The sequence below is a fragment of the Ahaetulla prasina genome, chromosome 6 (assembly GCF_028640845.1).
Source record: "Ahaetulla prasina isolate Xishuangbanna chromosome 6, ASM2864084v1, whole genome shotgun sequence".
Lineage (NCBI taxonomy): Eukaryota > Metazoa > Chordata > Lepidosauria > Squamata > Colubridae > Ahaetulla > Ahaetulla prasina.
In genome coordinates, this window is record NC_080544.1 from 70,352,000 (window position 1) to 70,369,792 (window position 17,793).

General features: G+C 38.6%; 1 protein-coding gene across 6 annotated transcripts in view; it reads right to left on the reverse strand.

The window, feature by feature from the left end:
* The window catches only part of SNED1 (sushi, nidogen and EGF like domains 1), a 79,655-nt gene that overhangs the window by 43,813 nt on the left and 18,049 nt on the right, over positions 1 to 17,793 (reverse strand). For 5 of the 6 annotated variants that reach the window (XR_009155656.1, XM_058187542.1, XM_058187540.1 and 2 more), the window contains exons 2-3: positions 2,724 to 3,011; positions 1,747 to 1,887 (exon numbers count right to left, since the gene is read on the reverse strand). Coding sequence is in view for 5 of the 6 variants with exons in the window: in XM_058187542.1 (XP_058043525.1) it covers positions 1,747 to 1,887; positions 2,724 to 3,011 (429 nt within the window). In the remaining variant the exon portion in view is untranslated. Of the gene's footprint in view, positions 1 to 1,746; positions 1,888 to 2,723; positions 3,012 to 8,115; positions 8,140 to 17,793 lie in introns of those variants that run through there. The other variant, XM_058187544.1, reaches the window with a different exon arrangement.

The following is a 17,793-nucleotide window of genomic DNA, read 5'->3' on the forward strand; positions in this document are numbered from 1 at the left end:
CAGTGGAGATAATAGTTTGCTCTTCTAGAAGTTTTCCTTTGACAGATTCCTTACAAGGAGAAGTCCTGTAGTTCAGTGAAAAATCATATGCTTTGTATATATGGCGCATCCTTGTATATGTGGCGCATCCACAGTTTGGGCTGGGAAGGGCTCTGGTTGGGAATCTTGAAATGCCATTACTGGTGTTAACAGAACTCAGCAAAAGGGACCAATGAGTTCATTTGATATATGGCAGCTTCACTTGTTCCTAGATTATCTTCACTTTATGAAGTTCTTAAACATTCAGTTCCTAGGGCATTCAATTCTGTTGAAACATGTGGCCTAAACTTGGAGGTTCTTGTTCTTGTCAACACCTAAATGGGAGACCTCACAGAAACCCAGCATATGTCAAGTTGATTCCACAAGGGAAAAAGGGGATAGGAGTGCAATAAATATAGCCAGAATGTTTTGAGTTTAGGTTTTCTGGTAAACCAGGGGTCAGGATTCCTGGATAAGAACTCTTGACTAGGCAGTCATACAGTCCATAAATGACTAAAACTGGTTCACAATTAGCAAACGTTGTGGGCCACCAACATTTGGAGGTTTACTTGCAAGTTTATGTTGAGGCAAGCAATTCTTCTCCAGGACAACAATTTATTTGGACCCTTGTTCCAGTTGCTTCAGGACAGACCAGTAGAAAATAAGCAGCGTATATAGTCTAGAAGCCATCTCCTACTGTTTTGAATGTCATCTGTGATTAAAGACTTTGGCTACAACACATGATAACTGTCATCATTAAAAGGGAAAAAAGGAGGTGGGAGGGGAAGAGGGAGTTCAGATGGTCTACTTGTGTAACTCTTTTCCCAAATGGCTTTTGGCACCAAAAGGCCCCAGCAATCCCCACTCATCCATGACTCACTAGCTGGAAAGTGCACAAAACACTGATTTTCATCCCCATTCATCTATACAGGGTGAATCCAAGAGAATCTTGGACTCACTTGCTGCTTTCCACAAAATGAGCACAGCTCTGTTAGCTCAAGCCAAGCAGCAGCCTCTGCCATGCTGAGCTGCAAGGTCCTTCTGCCGAGCCACTTTATCGTGTTGTGAATTACAGCAGCAAATTCTCACAAATTTGGTCAGAAGCCAGGGCCTGGTGAAAATCTTTTCAACTTCCTCTCTCTCCCCCTTTGGCTGAGCTAGGGCAGGGTGTTCCTAAAGCACTGTACAGTATCCAAAGCATGTGGTTACTGCTCTGTTTACAGTCATAAAAGTCTACACTCCTGAATTTCTGGGGCTGAAAATGGATTAATTTCCTATACACCTGCAACTTCCTGCTTACTGGAGATAACTCAGATGACTGCCAGCAGCTGGCCAAGCATAGATCAATTAATGGTAAATCCACACTTCCGAACAGCCACCGACTAAAAGAAAGAAAAAACATATAGGATGAAATATAAATGCCAAGAGAAAGTTGTACTTGCTGCAGCCATTGCTGGATGACTCTTTTTAAAAAGTTGATGGCTAACAAAGGGAAGGAACTCAGAAGCACTGGCCAAAATAAAGAGCTGCAATTTCCTTCACTAAAGGTCCTAGGTAGTCTTAGCTCTGAAGTGAAGGGAAAAATAAGATTATTATTTAAATTGAGGCTAAGGATTATCTTGGTCATGGTGACCATTTCAAGACAATCAACATCATCTTCAGCCATCTCCAAGAATGTATGCTGTGTATTAGAAAGGAGACTTGCTTGAATGTGATCATGTAATCTACCTGGGCTGCTATCCCTCCCAGGCCTGCTAAATTTCCTCCACTGCTGGCATGCATGCCAGTGGTCCAGGTTATTGATTCATAGTTGAAGATAGTGAAGGAAAGTAGGCCGTCAGTGATGAGGACTATCTGGAAAGTATTTACCTGCAAGAAAAACAACAACAAAGAGAGTATTAAGGCAATAGGCAAGGTCCAGAAAGTTGCAACATTGATTAATACTGAAGTAAAAACTTCTCAAGGAGGTCTCAAACAATACTCCTTGAGCCGTTTTGAATCCTGACGAGCTGCTTGGGCTGCAAGAGAGGCAGAGTCCTCTGAGGAGCAGATTTATGGCAAAAATAGCAATAGTATTTACATAACAATTCACAGTGCTTTATAGCCCTCTCTAAGCTGTTTTACTCCGCAGATTGCCCCCAACAATCTGGGTCCTCATTTTATGGACCTCGGAAGTATGGAAGGTTGAGCCAACCAATCTTTGAACATTGAACTTTTTATTGTTTTGCTATATTGTCTGCCCTAATTCCTATTTTTTAAAATAGTTTTAATTTGTATTTTTTCTCTTTCTTTTATCAATGGAATGAATATTGTATTTTATTCTCTGATCTCTCATACTATAGGAAAGGTAGAACGCAGATGTCTGAAATGAAGGAAGATGATTCTCAATCATCCAGGTCATGATTGTCCCAAAAGTGCTTTTGTAAAAAGCAACTGGACTTCCTTAGTTTTTCTTTGATAATGTTTTGCTTCTTGTCCCAGAAGCTTCTTTTGGGATGAGAAGCAAAACATTATCAAAGAAAAAACCAAGAAAGCCCAGTTGCCTTTTGGAAAAACACCTTTGAGTCTGAAATGAAGATTACTCTGCTGATAAATCAACAATTTATTACAATTTCTGTTCTGCCCAAGCTTAATCACAATGGGGCAGGGAGGAAATGCTTGTATTCTTATTACTCATCAGTCAATATTCTTGTCCTGATACTTACTGGAGAAAACAAGTTTCCTCCAAAGAACGTAACCTTGTTCCAAGTTGCTATGAATATCCACTGGGCTGAGAACTCTGGGAATTCTGGGAAATACTGTGCGATATCCTTAGTGGCTCTCTCCAAAATGGCTTGGTCTGTGGTTTCCCGGTAATACACTTGTCCTGAACGCCGGTTATCAACATCAGCCCAGAATGCGGCAACAACACGTCGGTCATTGGAAATGGGGAAAGCCACAGGGGTGAACTGAGATACCTCTTTCAAGAAGGAGATGATTCCATTGTTGTTTACCTAGGCAGGGAAAAAAAAGCTAGATGTGGTGAAAAAATAAAATACACTCAGCTATGAGAGATTGGGAATAAAGCAAACTCCCTCGCCTTATTTGACCTTCCACCAGAAAGACAGCAGAAACCACATAACGAACCATATAACAAAAATACACCGCAATATAAGTCTCACTGCTTATTATAGAAACCATATCTTGAAATTAAGTATCTGTTCCTCCTGCCATACAAGTATGCCATTCTCCCAACTTTTAAACCAAAAGAAAAAGTATACCCACAAATAGCCAGAGATCTGCTTCTGCCTTTAGATATTCCTCTAACCACACTCTTTGCTTGCCTCCTGCATAATAGGGTTGGAAAGCCATCGCCCAAGGATCTAAGAAGGCAGGCAGAACAAACCATACCCTGTTCTCTTACCGGAGATGGGCCAAAGGAAGGAGGAACAGCTGAGAAAACTGCAGCAGCCACAGTGATCTAAACAAACAAGGTGAAGTTCATTTGGGCCAGTCTCACCTTCAAATGCACTCAAACTTTGCATTTCCTCCCATGATTTAAAGAGGCAGAAAAGTATATTTTGAAGGTGCTCAAGGACAAACAGCATTTCTAAAGACAGGTGAGACTCTTCTGTCAAAGCAGCATTTGCTGGGGTGAACTAAAAGCAGACCCATGAAATCAAAAGGCGAACCATATCTCCCATATAGAAGCAAACACTTTATGGCCAGAGATGATTTGTTCTGACACACTATTTTATTTCTTACTATTCTATACTGTTTCATCCCCTTGATACACGTTGTGCTACAGATTTGTAGCAATTTCAGAAAAGAGAAAGAAGTATGAGTTATATTATGGCAATTCTACTAATATCACAAATATGGTATTTATGTAAAGGAATTGAAATCTCTCATTCAGAAAAAAATCACATCATAAACCCACAGTGGAAGATACAGTAATGAAGTGGATTGTAATCTGTTTTATGCCATTGTAAAAAGTCCTCCAGATGCTATCTTTTTCCTTACATGTACAGAAACAGCTTCAGAGGGAAAAGACTGAAATGCTATCTTACTTCCTCATTAAGTCTTCAGTCAGGCAGAGAGTTGCTGATATAAAGTAGTATTCAGGTTTATAGAAGTTGAGTGGTACACTCTACACTATATTATTTTCATGTTTGTAGCCTGGGTCAAATTACATGGATTTTGCTCATGTCTCAATTCTCTGACTACCATAATTGAATTCTTCCAACAAAAATGAAGTTTCCTGTTCTTTATCCTTCCTTACTATTCACCTTCCTACATGAAGTAGGGCAGAAACAATATTTTTCCACCACCTAAGAACCTCATGCCTTTGAAGAACATTTTTTGGAGGCCATATACAAATGGAGTCAAACCTTGAGTCTTTGGATCTCCATTATGTAGACTTCAGTTACAATGGACAAAAATTCACTTTAGACTTTATTTCCAAACAATGGGCAAAGTTCATTGTGTTCAAAGTAATGCAGGGAACTGATATATGAAATGAGATTCAAATTAAATTACATAACTTTCCTAATTTATTTATTTATTAAACCAATTTAGCTATAGCAATAGCACTTAGATTTATTTACTGCTTCACAATGCTTTACAGCCCTCTCTAAGCAGTTTACAAAGTCAGCATATTGCCCCCAACTGTCTGGGTCCTCATTTTACCCACCTCGGAAGGATGAAAGGCTGAGTCAACCTTGAGCCTGGTGAGATTTGATCTGCTAAACTGCTGGCAGCTGGTGATCAGCAGAAGTAGGCTGCAGTACTGCACTCTAACCATGCACCACCACGGCTCATTATAATTTATATTATACCAACTCTGGGAGATATACATCAGAACTAAAACTGTTAACAAATAGATTAAAAAGCATTAAAACCAAGCTAAAACAAAGAATAATAGACAAAGGGTTGTTAAAAATAGCTGAATCATCTCACTAGTTCACCGGTCCCCTAGAGCCCCTGGTCTGCTAACATAACCAAGTCTTGAGAACCTCTGGAAGTTTAATAGTGACAAGGTGAACTTCATCTCAGGGGAGAGAAATTCCGTAGTGCAAGGACCACAGCAGAAAAGGCCCATCCTCTATGATCCATCAAATGTAGCTCTTTAGATGATGGAACAACATATCCTCTCTGCTGGATCTGATAGGATGGGCAGGTGAAATTAGAGCAGATGGCCCCTTAAATAACCTGGTCCCATGCCATGAAAGGTTAAGATCAACACCAGCACCTTGGCCTGGGAAACAAACTGGTAACCAATACAGCTGACAAAACAGAGGTGTGACATTTGTTTTGTACCAGCTACAGTTTATAGATAAGCCCTAAGCCACCTCAGATCCCACTCCCAGGAAAGGCAAATTGGGAAGTCCCCCAAGATCACAGGTGTAGGGAACCCCACTGGCAACTTGGAGATGGAAGCAAGGAACTCAAGCACGGAGTTTGCTATGTGAACCTGGTACAACAGCAACAGTCCTAACTGATCCCTAGAGCCCAACTTAATTAACAGGATGTCACATCCAGTGATTTGTGGAACAGCACTCCTGAAAACTGTAAATGATTCTCAGATGACAATTGCCATACCATTGTCCCTGCCTACGTTCTTGGCTGATGCCATACTCATAACCACACCAGGCACTTCTCTGAGAGGAAGAGGCCCCCTTTGGGACCCAGCAGTTTGGTAATACATTCCAGATTAGCCATCTCATGCACAATCAAATCACAGATAAAAGGATGGCTTATTATAAACCAACCTGGCATTTAAGAGCCTGGATGGAAGCTATATGCTATATCAATGACCATTGTGTCATTTGCATCAATCTGCGTCATCTGGAAAACTGATAAAAATGGTGTCAAATATCAATTACATAATTATAAAAATAATGTAAATTTGGTTGCCATGGACATTCAACCTTTCTCCACAAATGGTTTATTTAATTGAATTTTAACTACATACAGTACAGTCAACCTCCATGGAAGAAAGAGTGTCTTCCAGGCAGGGAAATGTATACACAAACTTGAAGGTCCAATCACAGAGTAATTTAAGTAGAACATTTTTCATCTAGCAGCATTAGATAAGATTCTATGTTGTTAGACCTCTAAGCCTGTTTGAGCAACTGACAGCTTGTCTCTGTTTTGTGCAACTTCAGGTAGTGGTTAATAGAGGGGTGTCAAATTCAATTTCATTGAGGGCTGCATCAAGGTTGTGTTTGACCTTGGGGGGCGGGAGCATGGCCAGGGTGTGTGTGGTCAGCTCGATGTCACTCATCAGTTTTCAGCCCGCCTGGGCTCTGTTTTCAGCTGCAGCGGCCTCCTGCAGCCCTCTGCCAGCAAAAAGAACTCAGGGAGGCTGCTGAGCTCCGTTTTTGCTGACAGAGGGTTGCAGGAGGCCGTCATAGCCAAATATTGAGCCCGGGAGGGCCACGCGCAGCCCTCCCGAGCTCTGTTTTTGCTGGCAGAGGCAGTGCGGACTGGTTCTTTGCTGTTCCCATGGGCCAAATCTAAGCATCCCGTGGGCCGGATCTGGCCTGCAGACCTTGAGTTTGACACCCCTGAGTTAATACATCTACATGAAATGCTGGTTAAGTAGGGATGAAAAAATAAAGCCAAAGATTGCCTATGTCAGTCTAAAGTCATCTCCCTAATGCATCATACTTAGCTTTAATAGTGTTTAGATGTCAATATCCACTGCAGTACAATTTACAATATTATTAGTTTGAATTTACTTTGGGTACTGTCACATATATTGCTGTTTTAGTTAAAGATGTGGAATTCAAGAATACCATGGTATAAATTTCTTGTACATTTAATCAAACAATGAAGACCCATTAACAATAACAACAATTGTAGGGGCAAAGACAAGGTGTTATTCAGTGCACACCAATGTTTTACATTCTCCCATTTTTGTTGTGTCTTGCCCGCCCTCAGAACAGCCGGGGCCTTCTTACCTGCTCCCGAACACTGAGGAATGTATGCCTCCCGGCCCAAGTCCTGGCTCCATGCCCACACAAACTGCAGAAGAAGGAGCATCTCCCGGCCCCAGCCCTGACTCCATGCCCAGGCAAACGGAGCAGCTAGACCCCTCCCCCTCCTCCACAGCATGTGAGCCTGAGGAGGGTTTATTCCCAACAGCTGCTCATTGGTGTGACCCTCGCATCAGAAGGCTGGATAGGCGGAGGCAACAGAAGGAAGGGAGGGGCAGGCCTTAATGAGTGCTGAGTCATGGAGCCACATCCCATGGCCTATATAAAGGATCTGCTTTCTGGCAGTCTCTGAGTCAGGCAAAAGTCGAACTTATCTTGCTGAAGTCACTTACTGGTCTCCTGCCTGCTCTGAGGACTTTGCTAGGACTTTGGGCAGAGCTGCAGAGGCAAGCCTGATTCGGATTTCCCTGACCCGGCCGTCAGCGGAGGAGTGGGACACGACAATTTTGCTAATATTACCTTTATAGGATAAAGCAGCTCAAATTAGGCCACTGTGCTGCCAGAAAGCCCCCTCTGACTCAGTGACTCTTTCATGTTTAGTGTGTACACAAAGATCACTCAATTCTCTGGAATTAGAAGAAACCTCAAAACCTCTGAACTCTAGCCTGTGCATAAAATAGCAGGAAAAAATTCTGCTGCGGAAAGAAGCTGAGCCTTTGTGCATAGAAGGAATGTGGTCTGAGATGCAGGTGTGACATTTGTTGGGGGAGGAGGCTGGTAAGCAAACTCAGAAGTCAAAAAATGTTTTGTATGCTCTGCAAAGTCATGTGCTTGGAATCTCAGTAAAGCTTGAGAATCACATCACTCTGAGGTTGAACAGGGCAAAGTAAAGGTAGGATCCAATGCTTATGGAGCTGTAAAACTGATAAAGGGCACAGATTAACCAGGCAATATTAGGAGTGTGTGCCTTTTACTTTGGAAGATATAGGGCAGAAAGGGGGAACTAACAGAACCAATCAGAATAGTTGCAGCCTTCACACAATTGCCTGTTACAGCTACCAACTGTTAGAAAAAAAATTTCACAGCCAAATGAGTTTTAAACAATTAAATATGTTTAAACATGGATACAGGCATGACAATTTCGGATGTGTTCAGGGATAGGAGCTCTTACAATTACCTGAAACATTGCTGAAGAGCTTTTTGGTTGGGAATCTCAGACCTTAGCACGGCACTAGACAATGGAAAAGTGGGGTGCAATAATGAGTTTTGAAGCAAGACAATTATTTTTTAGCCACTGCATAGACTTGTGAACATCACATTTGAGATAAAATATATGATACACTTATTAAAGATAATGCTTGCCATCTGCTGTATTTTTAATTACTTTAAAACATCAAACATACTAATTAGATACAATCTTTATTTGAAATAATTATGCATTTAAAGATTAATCTGTTACTCTAATTGATTAGAATATTTGACAAATTTGCATATTCCAGGGTTGGTTTTGAATGTGGCATCAGCTGGGACTCCAGGGGAGCAGTGAAGGTATGGCCATTGTCATCAGGGAAGCTCTCATGGCTTTCAAGGATGCCGATTGTGAGACCCTGTTAATTAAACTGGGCTCTAGGGATAAATTAGGATTATGGCTGTTGTTATCAACCTCCCTACTGTATAACAAATTACCTGACTAATCTTGACTTCATTTCTGAGTTGGCACTGGAATTCTCCATGTTTACAGTTCTGGAGGACTTTAATCCATTTTCCGTAGGCAGGGAGTTCATGGCTTTCATGAAAGCCATGGGTCTATTCCAGGTCATCCAGAACCCAACTTGGGACAGCGGTCACATGCCGAGTTAGCTGTTCCTGTCAGAGAAGTGAATTGGTCTTCTCCTGGTGACTGATGGATCTGGGGTGGTGGTGGTTTCAAAGAAAACTCTGTGGTGTGTGTGTGTGTGTGTGTGTGTGTGTGTGTGTGTGTGTTGTCCTTATGGTCTGCTGCATAGTCTATTTGAAGCCTTGGTTACTGCTTGGAATAAATGGGTATCTCAAGCCTTGGATCAGATCACATCTGTGTAACCTCTTTCCTCTCATGGACCCAGCTACTCTCTGTGATTTATGGAGAAATTGAGCAAACTGAAAACAGAGCAGAAGTGTCTAGAACACTGCTGACACTCAGAAAGAAAAAACTCAAGAGAACATTGGTAAGAACCACTATTAAGGCCTACCTTGTGGTTATTAGAGCCATGGTGGCGAAGTGGTTAGAGTGCAGTACTGCAGGCTACTTCTGCTGACTACCGGCTGCCTGCAATTAGGCACTTCGAATCTCACCAGGCTCAAGGTTGACTCAGCCTTCCATCCTTCCAAGGTCGGTAAAATGAGGACCCAGATTGCTGGGGGCAATATGCTGACTCTGTGAAACCGCTTAGAGAGGGCTATAAAGCACTGTGAAGCAATATATAAAACTGCTATTGCTATAAGGACAGTGAAACCCCAATACTTTTCCACCATTATGCACTGCAGACTATCATCTGTTCTGGGTGGCTCATGTCTTCTTGGGTAAAGGAGGAATGGAGAATATTCTACAGGGACATGTGTAGGAATTTGCACAGCATCTGATGGATAAAAACACTTGGATTTGTTCCCTGTTAAATGGTGGCCTCGTTGCAGGTCCAGTGGAGATGCCTGGGGAGGAGTCTTGCCCAGTTGTCTAGGAATGGTTTGAATCAGTTTGACCTGAGGAAAATCTTGTGCACAATCAGGAAGTCCTCCTACACTGGTGAATCCTACTCATAGGTGGCAGTCCTGTGCATCAGTTGCACCCATTCCTGGATTGGCAGGCCCTGCTTATAATCACTCATGGCCTTGTCACCTCCATATTGTACTACTGCTTCCACCTTCTGGAATATTCTTCTCTTCCCCCCCTCCCCTTGAATTAGATTAGTTTAGTGTCTTTTAAGATTTTGGAAGTCCCTTAAGACCTGGTTATATAAACAGACCTGGGACTTCATTGCTTGATGCCTATTGTTTTCCTCTTTTGTTGAAATGTTGTATATTTGTTTTTAAAATGTTTTTTAAAAGTCTGGGTTTTAAAAAAATATTTCTTGTTTTGATATTTGTCGTTTGATTGTTATATGCTTCCAAATGTCACGTTTTGTGAGACAGCCAGCTATACAAATTTGACTAATAGAATTTTGATTAATAAATTAATTTATTCAGAAATGCCAGTAATGTATTGCTCCTCTCAAAAAACTTTAAATGGCTTTGGATACTGAGCAATACAATAGATGAAACTATACCTAGGTTGCATAGGAATATATTTAAAAAAAACACAATAGTTTTCAGTGTGCTAGAATATGGACTTAACTTGGTCTGATTAAGAGAAAAAAAGAAGAGATAGATGTAGGAGACAAAACCTCATCAACCTAAAAAAACTTGACCCAAGAAAAACAATTGGCATAGAAAAAAACCAATATAATTCCTGGCATTGCTTAAGAACGTTAACTGGGCAAATTTAGAACAACAATTATGCCTTTAAAAAAATAACATCCCTACAGATTTAATCCACTTTCAGACTGGCACTTCAGATTTACAGCTGGAAACAAATTCTACAAGGACCAAGAGCCAATGGGCTTTTGTTGTTTATATTAGAGAAAGAAAGTATTAATGATGGGTAGGAGGGTGGAGGGTGAACAATGGGCAAGGATTTAGCTGAAGGAAGAAGATCCATTTTCAAGGACATTTTTTTTCCTCCTTATTATTCCATGTATCATTTATCTATTTAACTGACCGTGCAATGCCCTAATAGTGCCTGGTTTCTTTGTTCATTATTGCCCATGACAACTATGCCTCTCTGTATCTTACAAATTACATAAAACAGCTTTAATGAAACCACTACAAATGTTGCAGCTTATCTATAATCAGACAACACAGTTTTAATATCCCAATCAAATACACTTTTATATATTTGTATATGGAATTTATATTGTTCCTCTCTGGAATTCTGCCCAACATGCACCATTAAAGATCTAAAATAATTTACTACAGAAAAGTTCAATTAAAAAAAGTTAAACTGAATACATTGTATAGCATTAGTTAAGGATTTTTCAGTTCTACAGACTTGTTAGCACTTTTTTCATCCTTCTTTTATCAGGAACAGTCTTCTCCTCCCTTTAATATTCCAAATTAGAATATTTTGAAAAGTTCTTCATCTTTTTCGGTTGGTAGTAGCCATCCTCACCATGATATCTGTGGACTTCTATTTCCAAGAATCTCCAACCAATAAGAACATTGCAAAGAATTAAGAGTTGGATCCTGTATCTTAGAGCCATCCAATGTTTTATTTTATTTATTTTTTTGTTTTTGTGTATTATGCTTTTTTTTTGTATTGTGTATTTTAACTTTTGGAAATTCAATAAATATTTTTTTAAAAGAACATTGCAAAGAATTAAGAGTTGGACCCCGCATCTTAGAGCCATCCATTGTGATAAAGACTGGCCTATGGAGTCAGGATTAAACCTTCCTTGGATACACATCATTATCCAATGCACTCATTGTGATCTTTGCTTTATGTAAAGGAATATACATATATATTCCCTTACTTCCTCCTTTTGTTAGTACTATTTGTAGTATTTCAACCAAAGGCTTGACACAGGATAGTGTATGGGGTTAATTATTTTGTCTCAGCATTTTCTGTTTGTTCTAAATAATGGGAATCAAAGTTAATGTTCTTCTCTTTTATCTCTTATACAAAACTAGGATTCCCATCAAATGACTATGGTTTTCCATTGTTAACTGATCACTTAATATTTGACTGCAGTCAAGAATATTATTATGAATATATCATTCAAATGACTAGCTAGTAAACTAATTGAACTGAATCATCAGACATTTTTCAATAGCCATTTTATTAAAGATGACAATTTTTATATTTTTAATTAATTATTTTAATTAATAAAAAGTAAAAAAGTAAAGAAAAATAGAAAGTGCAGAAAAGAATAGAAATAAAAATAGAAAAGAAAGAAATCTTCTTTTACAATAAAATAAATGATCTCGTCTTCCCCTATCCTAGGGGTCTACAAAATTGGCTCTTTTAAGACTTGTGGACTTCAACTCCCAGAGTTCCTCAGCCAGCTTTGCTTTGCTGGCTGAGGAACTCTGGGAATTGAAGTCCACAAGTCTTAAAAGAGCCAAGTTTGCAGACCCCTGCCCTATTCCAACTCTTATCTATAAATACATTCTTAAAGTCTCATGATTTTAGTACTCATGTCAGGAAAAGTCCACTAAGGGTTACCAAAGATATCTTGTTTAACCTGGAATAAATAAACAAGCTTTATATTTTACTTCTAACAATCTTGATTTTTAGTCCTTTCAAATAATGACCCAGAACTTGAATTCTTTTCATGCTTTCTTTATATTTTCTCACAAAATTCTTCAAAGCTTTAACAAGTCTCTTTTGTAAATTCAATATGGGAACGTTATACAGGTAACTTGCTTAGTTTATTATTTGTATATTCCCTTTAATTATTAAGACATCAGACTTTTTATCTTCAATGCATCATTTTTTCCATATCATTTTTGTAACCTATCCTTTTTAAATCAACTTTCAGATCAGTATCAATCTTATCAGATATAACTTGTTCCTCTTTCATAGCATCTTTTAAACACAGTCCTTCTTTAGAGGCAGATACTAACTTCTGAATTCACTGTTCAAAAATAGCCTTAAGTGTGCCCAATATTAAATTATATTGCCTCATTCTGTGATAGTAAGTCAAATTTAATTGTAATTTGATTGAAGTGTTCTTCTCTTTTAATTGTAATCTTCAGGTCTTCCTAGTTCCGTTTAGTATCCAACCTTCAAAATCTCATGGTATTCAATTTTTAAGAGAATTGAAAAGAAAAGCATTGTCCCATGGGAAGGATTTCTACAATTAATTCCAAAATATTCTTTCAAATCTATTCATCCATTTGTAACTTTGTAATCATCTTTTTGCTGTTAATTCCAAAATATTTTTAAGTCTTTAAACTTGTTTTTAAAATTTATTTCACTAAGGAGTGAAGGAAACTCACCCAAATCTGTAAAACTTCTTGATTCAAAAGTTCCTACCATAATAGATGAAAAACAGTTAACAAGCAATTTCCAAAAGTGATTAGAAAAAGAAGCACGCAAACTCAGTGTCTTTTGGTTATTTCATCATCTCCCGGAGTTCTAAACCCATCAGAGGCCACTGTCTTGTGGTTTCCTTGCGAGGAGCAACTGTATGGCGCGCTTGTGGGTAATCTCAAATCCTCTCTTTGTCCAGAGAGGAATTACAGAGAGCCAGTCTCCTCACCAGATCTTCATTCCATCATGGTTATCAGTTTCACTTTTAGCAGAGCTATTTTCAGTCCACCATTTCTTCTCTGGACATTTGAATCATCCAAAATTTTCTTAGGTGACCTCTATTGGGTGTTAATGAGAAATATTCATAGTGCCACTCTGTTTTAGCAATTCTTTGAATTGATGTAGATGCTGTAGTATAAAGCTATAAATAAGAAACTTCATAGCTGATAACTAAAGATCTACTTAATGCAGCAGATCTTTATTCTATTAGAGAATGTTGCAAAAATTGTCAAGAAATTAATTCTGCTTGTAAGCCTTTTTGAAATTGTTATCCAGATGGACACCTATGGTACACACTTTTCCTAACAAAGATTTCAAGACCAGAATACTTTTAACTTATTGCTATTTGTTGTCATCTTGCTTCCTAGCTTGGGGTGGGGGTATAAAACAAAACAAAACTTCTACATGTTCTGGACATTAGGTCCATTGCTTACCCAACATATTCTTGAAGAATTTGGTATAGCAACCCCTCGGGTCAGCATTTGTATGAGGCAACCCTTCTGTATAAACATATGTTGAGTTATTGCCATGACTAAGGGGAATAAGATTACTGTTTCATAAATTCTTAGTAACCTTTTAATGTCCACATGGGAACATTCTTCCTATTATTAAAGAAATATGGGATGAAGCAGAAGCCAAGATTTTTTTTTTGAAAGAGCTGCTTCAAACTAGTTTGGATTTTCAAAGCAATGCAGGTTATTTAGATGCTATCACCATATCCATTCAATAAACAAGGGATCATAACAAGCTGTCATTGCAAGCTTCAACATATTTACATGGTAGTAAATCAAACTATTTACTTCTAACAAGTAATAGTTAAGCATATGGTTTTAGTAACACTTACTTTGAATGTTATGAGCTGTTAAAGCTGTTACTGTAGAAAAGAATTTTACCACTTCATATCAAATAAATAGATCCTTAATATATTCATGAATTCTTAATAGAGATGTGCAGATATCTTTTTTATGTATACAGATTGGAGAATTGGAAAAACTACTTTCATAATACAAAATCATAACACAGGAAATGCAACCATGTCAAATATACTTATTCATTCTTCACAACTTTAAATAGAAAAGATCAATCTTCCAAACATAACTGTGATACAATGATTGAAATGCTGGTTTAGGGCTGGAAAGATTGAGGTTTAAGTCTAGCCTCAGCCATAAAAACTTACTACGTGACTTTGGATCTCTCTCAGCTGATCTACTTTTGGGGGAGTAAAAGAAAGGAAGATCCCCATGTAAGTTGCCACAAGAAGTTGGAAGTAAATCTGAATATAAACATAAATAATAATGAAGAAATAATAATACTTATTTTAGTGCGTAGGTTCAGGAATCCAATCCAGGGTCAGTGATGAAGACAGTTCTCATTCATGAGTTTCTAGATGTGCAGAGTGGATTCACGGTGTACTAAACCAGTAAGATGGCTTGTTTGTGGTTAGAATTCTGTAGAACCTAACCACTGATTTGTGGATGATTTGACTTAACATGCTCAATAAATTTGCCCAGTTGTGATGGATTCAATAAACTGGTTAAAACTATGTTTTAGCATAATATATCACAACTCTGTATGATGTCAGAATATTAATTTATGTCACTCAATAGCTTCACTTTTTCATAGATATTATAGAGGCATATGCTGTAAGATGTTAGTGAATAACTGAACATGATAGAAAACTTATCTTTATTTCTCTCCTAAGCTCCTCCAGTATAAACTTTACTTGTAAAGATATCTGCATTCTCTACTGAGTCAACAGTTCACACATGCCAGGCTAAAATATAATTGCCTCTAAAGTGAGACTTAAGGAAAGTTGCATAGTGGATCTTCTTATCATTTATATTCTATTAGAATTGGCTGGATAACAGTATACAATTTTAAACAAAGCTTTTAAGATGTGATTTCCAGTTTATAAATAACAATTGCTGAAAGTCCATGCATTTATCTTAAAATGCATGTTCAAATTAAATGCAGATGCGTTCCATGAATGCACAAAGTAGAGGTATATGAATCACAAAATCCACACTTTGTACATATTCCAAGAAATCACATCAGGAACGGGGTCACAGGCTTTCCCTAGAGAAGCCCCCATTTCTAATTGTTGCCATTTGTCAGAACTCTAGAGAACCACCTGCTGATTACATGTGCCATGAAAGGTGCCTTCAAGCAGAAACTGTTTTCAGAATCTGTAAAGCAGCTAACGAGGAAAATGATAAACACAACCTATAAAAGTAGAACAATATGTGTGTGTGTACTTGTGTGTGTGCATTGAGAGAGAATCTAAATTAAACCCAGAAACGTCACAGAGGGAAAAACACTCTCAAGCCAAATCAAGCTGAACTTCTAGAAAAAAAAGGCCAGCAATACACAAGCCAATCCAGGCACCACCCATGTAACTCAGGCAAGAAACAAAATCTATCTCAGCAAAATGGCAGCTAGTATCGATGCAGAATAACAAGCCTTTTTTATTTATAGCTAAGAGCTTTCTTTAGCTGGGAATCTTACAGTTGCACAATGAAAGGTACTTTTTTACTTACCCCAGATGAGCTTTGGTCACATCCAGACCAATGGCTTTAGGGATAAAAATAGAATATCCCCAAGCTTCACACAGTGGTGCAAAGAACAGTACAATCTTTTGGGTGAACCCTACAACTTATTGATGTTCATCATGGGGGGGGGCATAAATGAAAAATAGAGTAAACATCATTGTGTTGGGAAACATATGGTGCACTTTTGACATTTAAGAAATCCAAAAAACAAAACAACCCACCCCCACACCAAGAAGTGGCTTTAATAGCACAAATGAAACACAGAATGCATCTGAACAAGATTCTACGGGTTTAATAGAAAAGTAACAAACCAAATATTATTTTAAATTTTTTTTTGGGGGGGATGCTCATGTTAATTTAACATATCATGTTAAGCTACTATCTAGCTACACAATGCCTTAGACCAGGGGTGTCCAAACCTTGCAACTTTAAGACTTGTGGACTTCAACTCCCAGATTTCCTCAGCCAGCAAAGCAAAGCTGGCTGAGAAATTCTGGGAGTTGAAGTCCACAAGTCTTAAAGTTGCCAGGTTTGGACACCCCTGCATTAGGCAGTATAGGTAGTGATTTTAACTACAATTGTATGTTGCTCAAAGCTGCAGCTGTTTGAATTGGGTGGCCATATAAATACCGTGTTTCCCCGAAAATAAGACATTGTCTTATATTTTTTTGTTGCCACCAAAAAAGGCACCAAGTCTTATTTTTTTTGGGGGGGGGGATGTCATCCACTGACTCACCTCACTTGTGCCTCCGGCCTCCTTTTCACTGTCAGAGGCCTTCTTCCTCGGGCAAGGCCAGTAAGGCTTTCCTGAAGGCCTCTGTAGCTGATAACAGAGTTCCAGATTGATCCAAAGCTCTGTTATCGGCTACAGAGGCCTTCAGGAAAGCCTTGCCAGCTGCAGCAAAAGAAAAGGCCAAGGTGTGTGAGGCCTGGTTGCAACTATTTGAAGGTAAGTAGGAGGGCAGCTCCACCCTCGCATCCCCACCCTAGCTTAATTATTACCTGTGTACCCTGGAGTGGGTAGGCTCTTAATTAGGGCTTATTTTGGGGGGTAGAGATTATATTGGACACATGTAAAAATCAAGCTAGGACTTACTTTCTGAGTAGGTTGTATTTTCGGGGAAACACGGTCGTTAGATAATAAATAAATAAACAAACAAACAACTCAATAGAATAGAATAGAATAGAATAGAATAGAATAGAATAGAATTTTTTATTGGCCAAGTGTGATTGGACACACAAAGAATTTGTCTTGGTGCATATACTCTCAGTGTACATAAAAGAAAAGATATGTTCATGCTTTTAAAGCCACAATCCTGGGTTCACATTGGTCATTATACTAAATCAGCAATGGGAAATTCCTATGGTTGGAGGCCTCAATTATCAGTCTCATCAGTGGAAGGGCCATAGAAGGCCGTCCAGTAATGTAGTGACATAAATGCAGTGACCATATTTTCCTGGAAAAATGATGGGTAAATCTGAAATCTGAAAAAGGGGCAAACCTGAAAGAGATTTGTAAGAATTAAAAATATTTATATTTATAGTTTAGTTTTACAAAGAAAAATTCAAGAGAAACCCAAGATAATAAGCAATTAAATTAAATAAATCTGAAGAGCAGATTTATTTAAAAATAAAGGACTGTTTTTTATCATTAGGAATGCATGGCCACTATAGCCATTAAAGCCATTTAGTTGCTGCTTTGCTGCTTTATTTTATATGCCTCCCAATTCCCAGAGATTTGGGTTATTTCACAACTTTTTATTAAAAATTAAAACAAGAAAATAACAGAAAACAAAAGAGCAGAGATGGGAAAGCTAACTAAGCCGGAGGGAGCAAGGAAAAGAAGAAAAGGGAGCATCAATCATTCTTGTCAACAGCCTGGATGAAGAGCTGGGTGTTGAGGGCCTTTCAAAACACCAGTGGG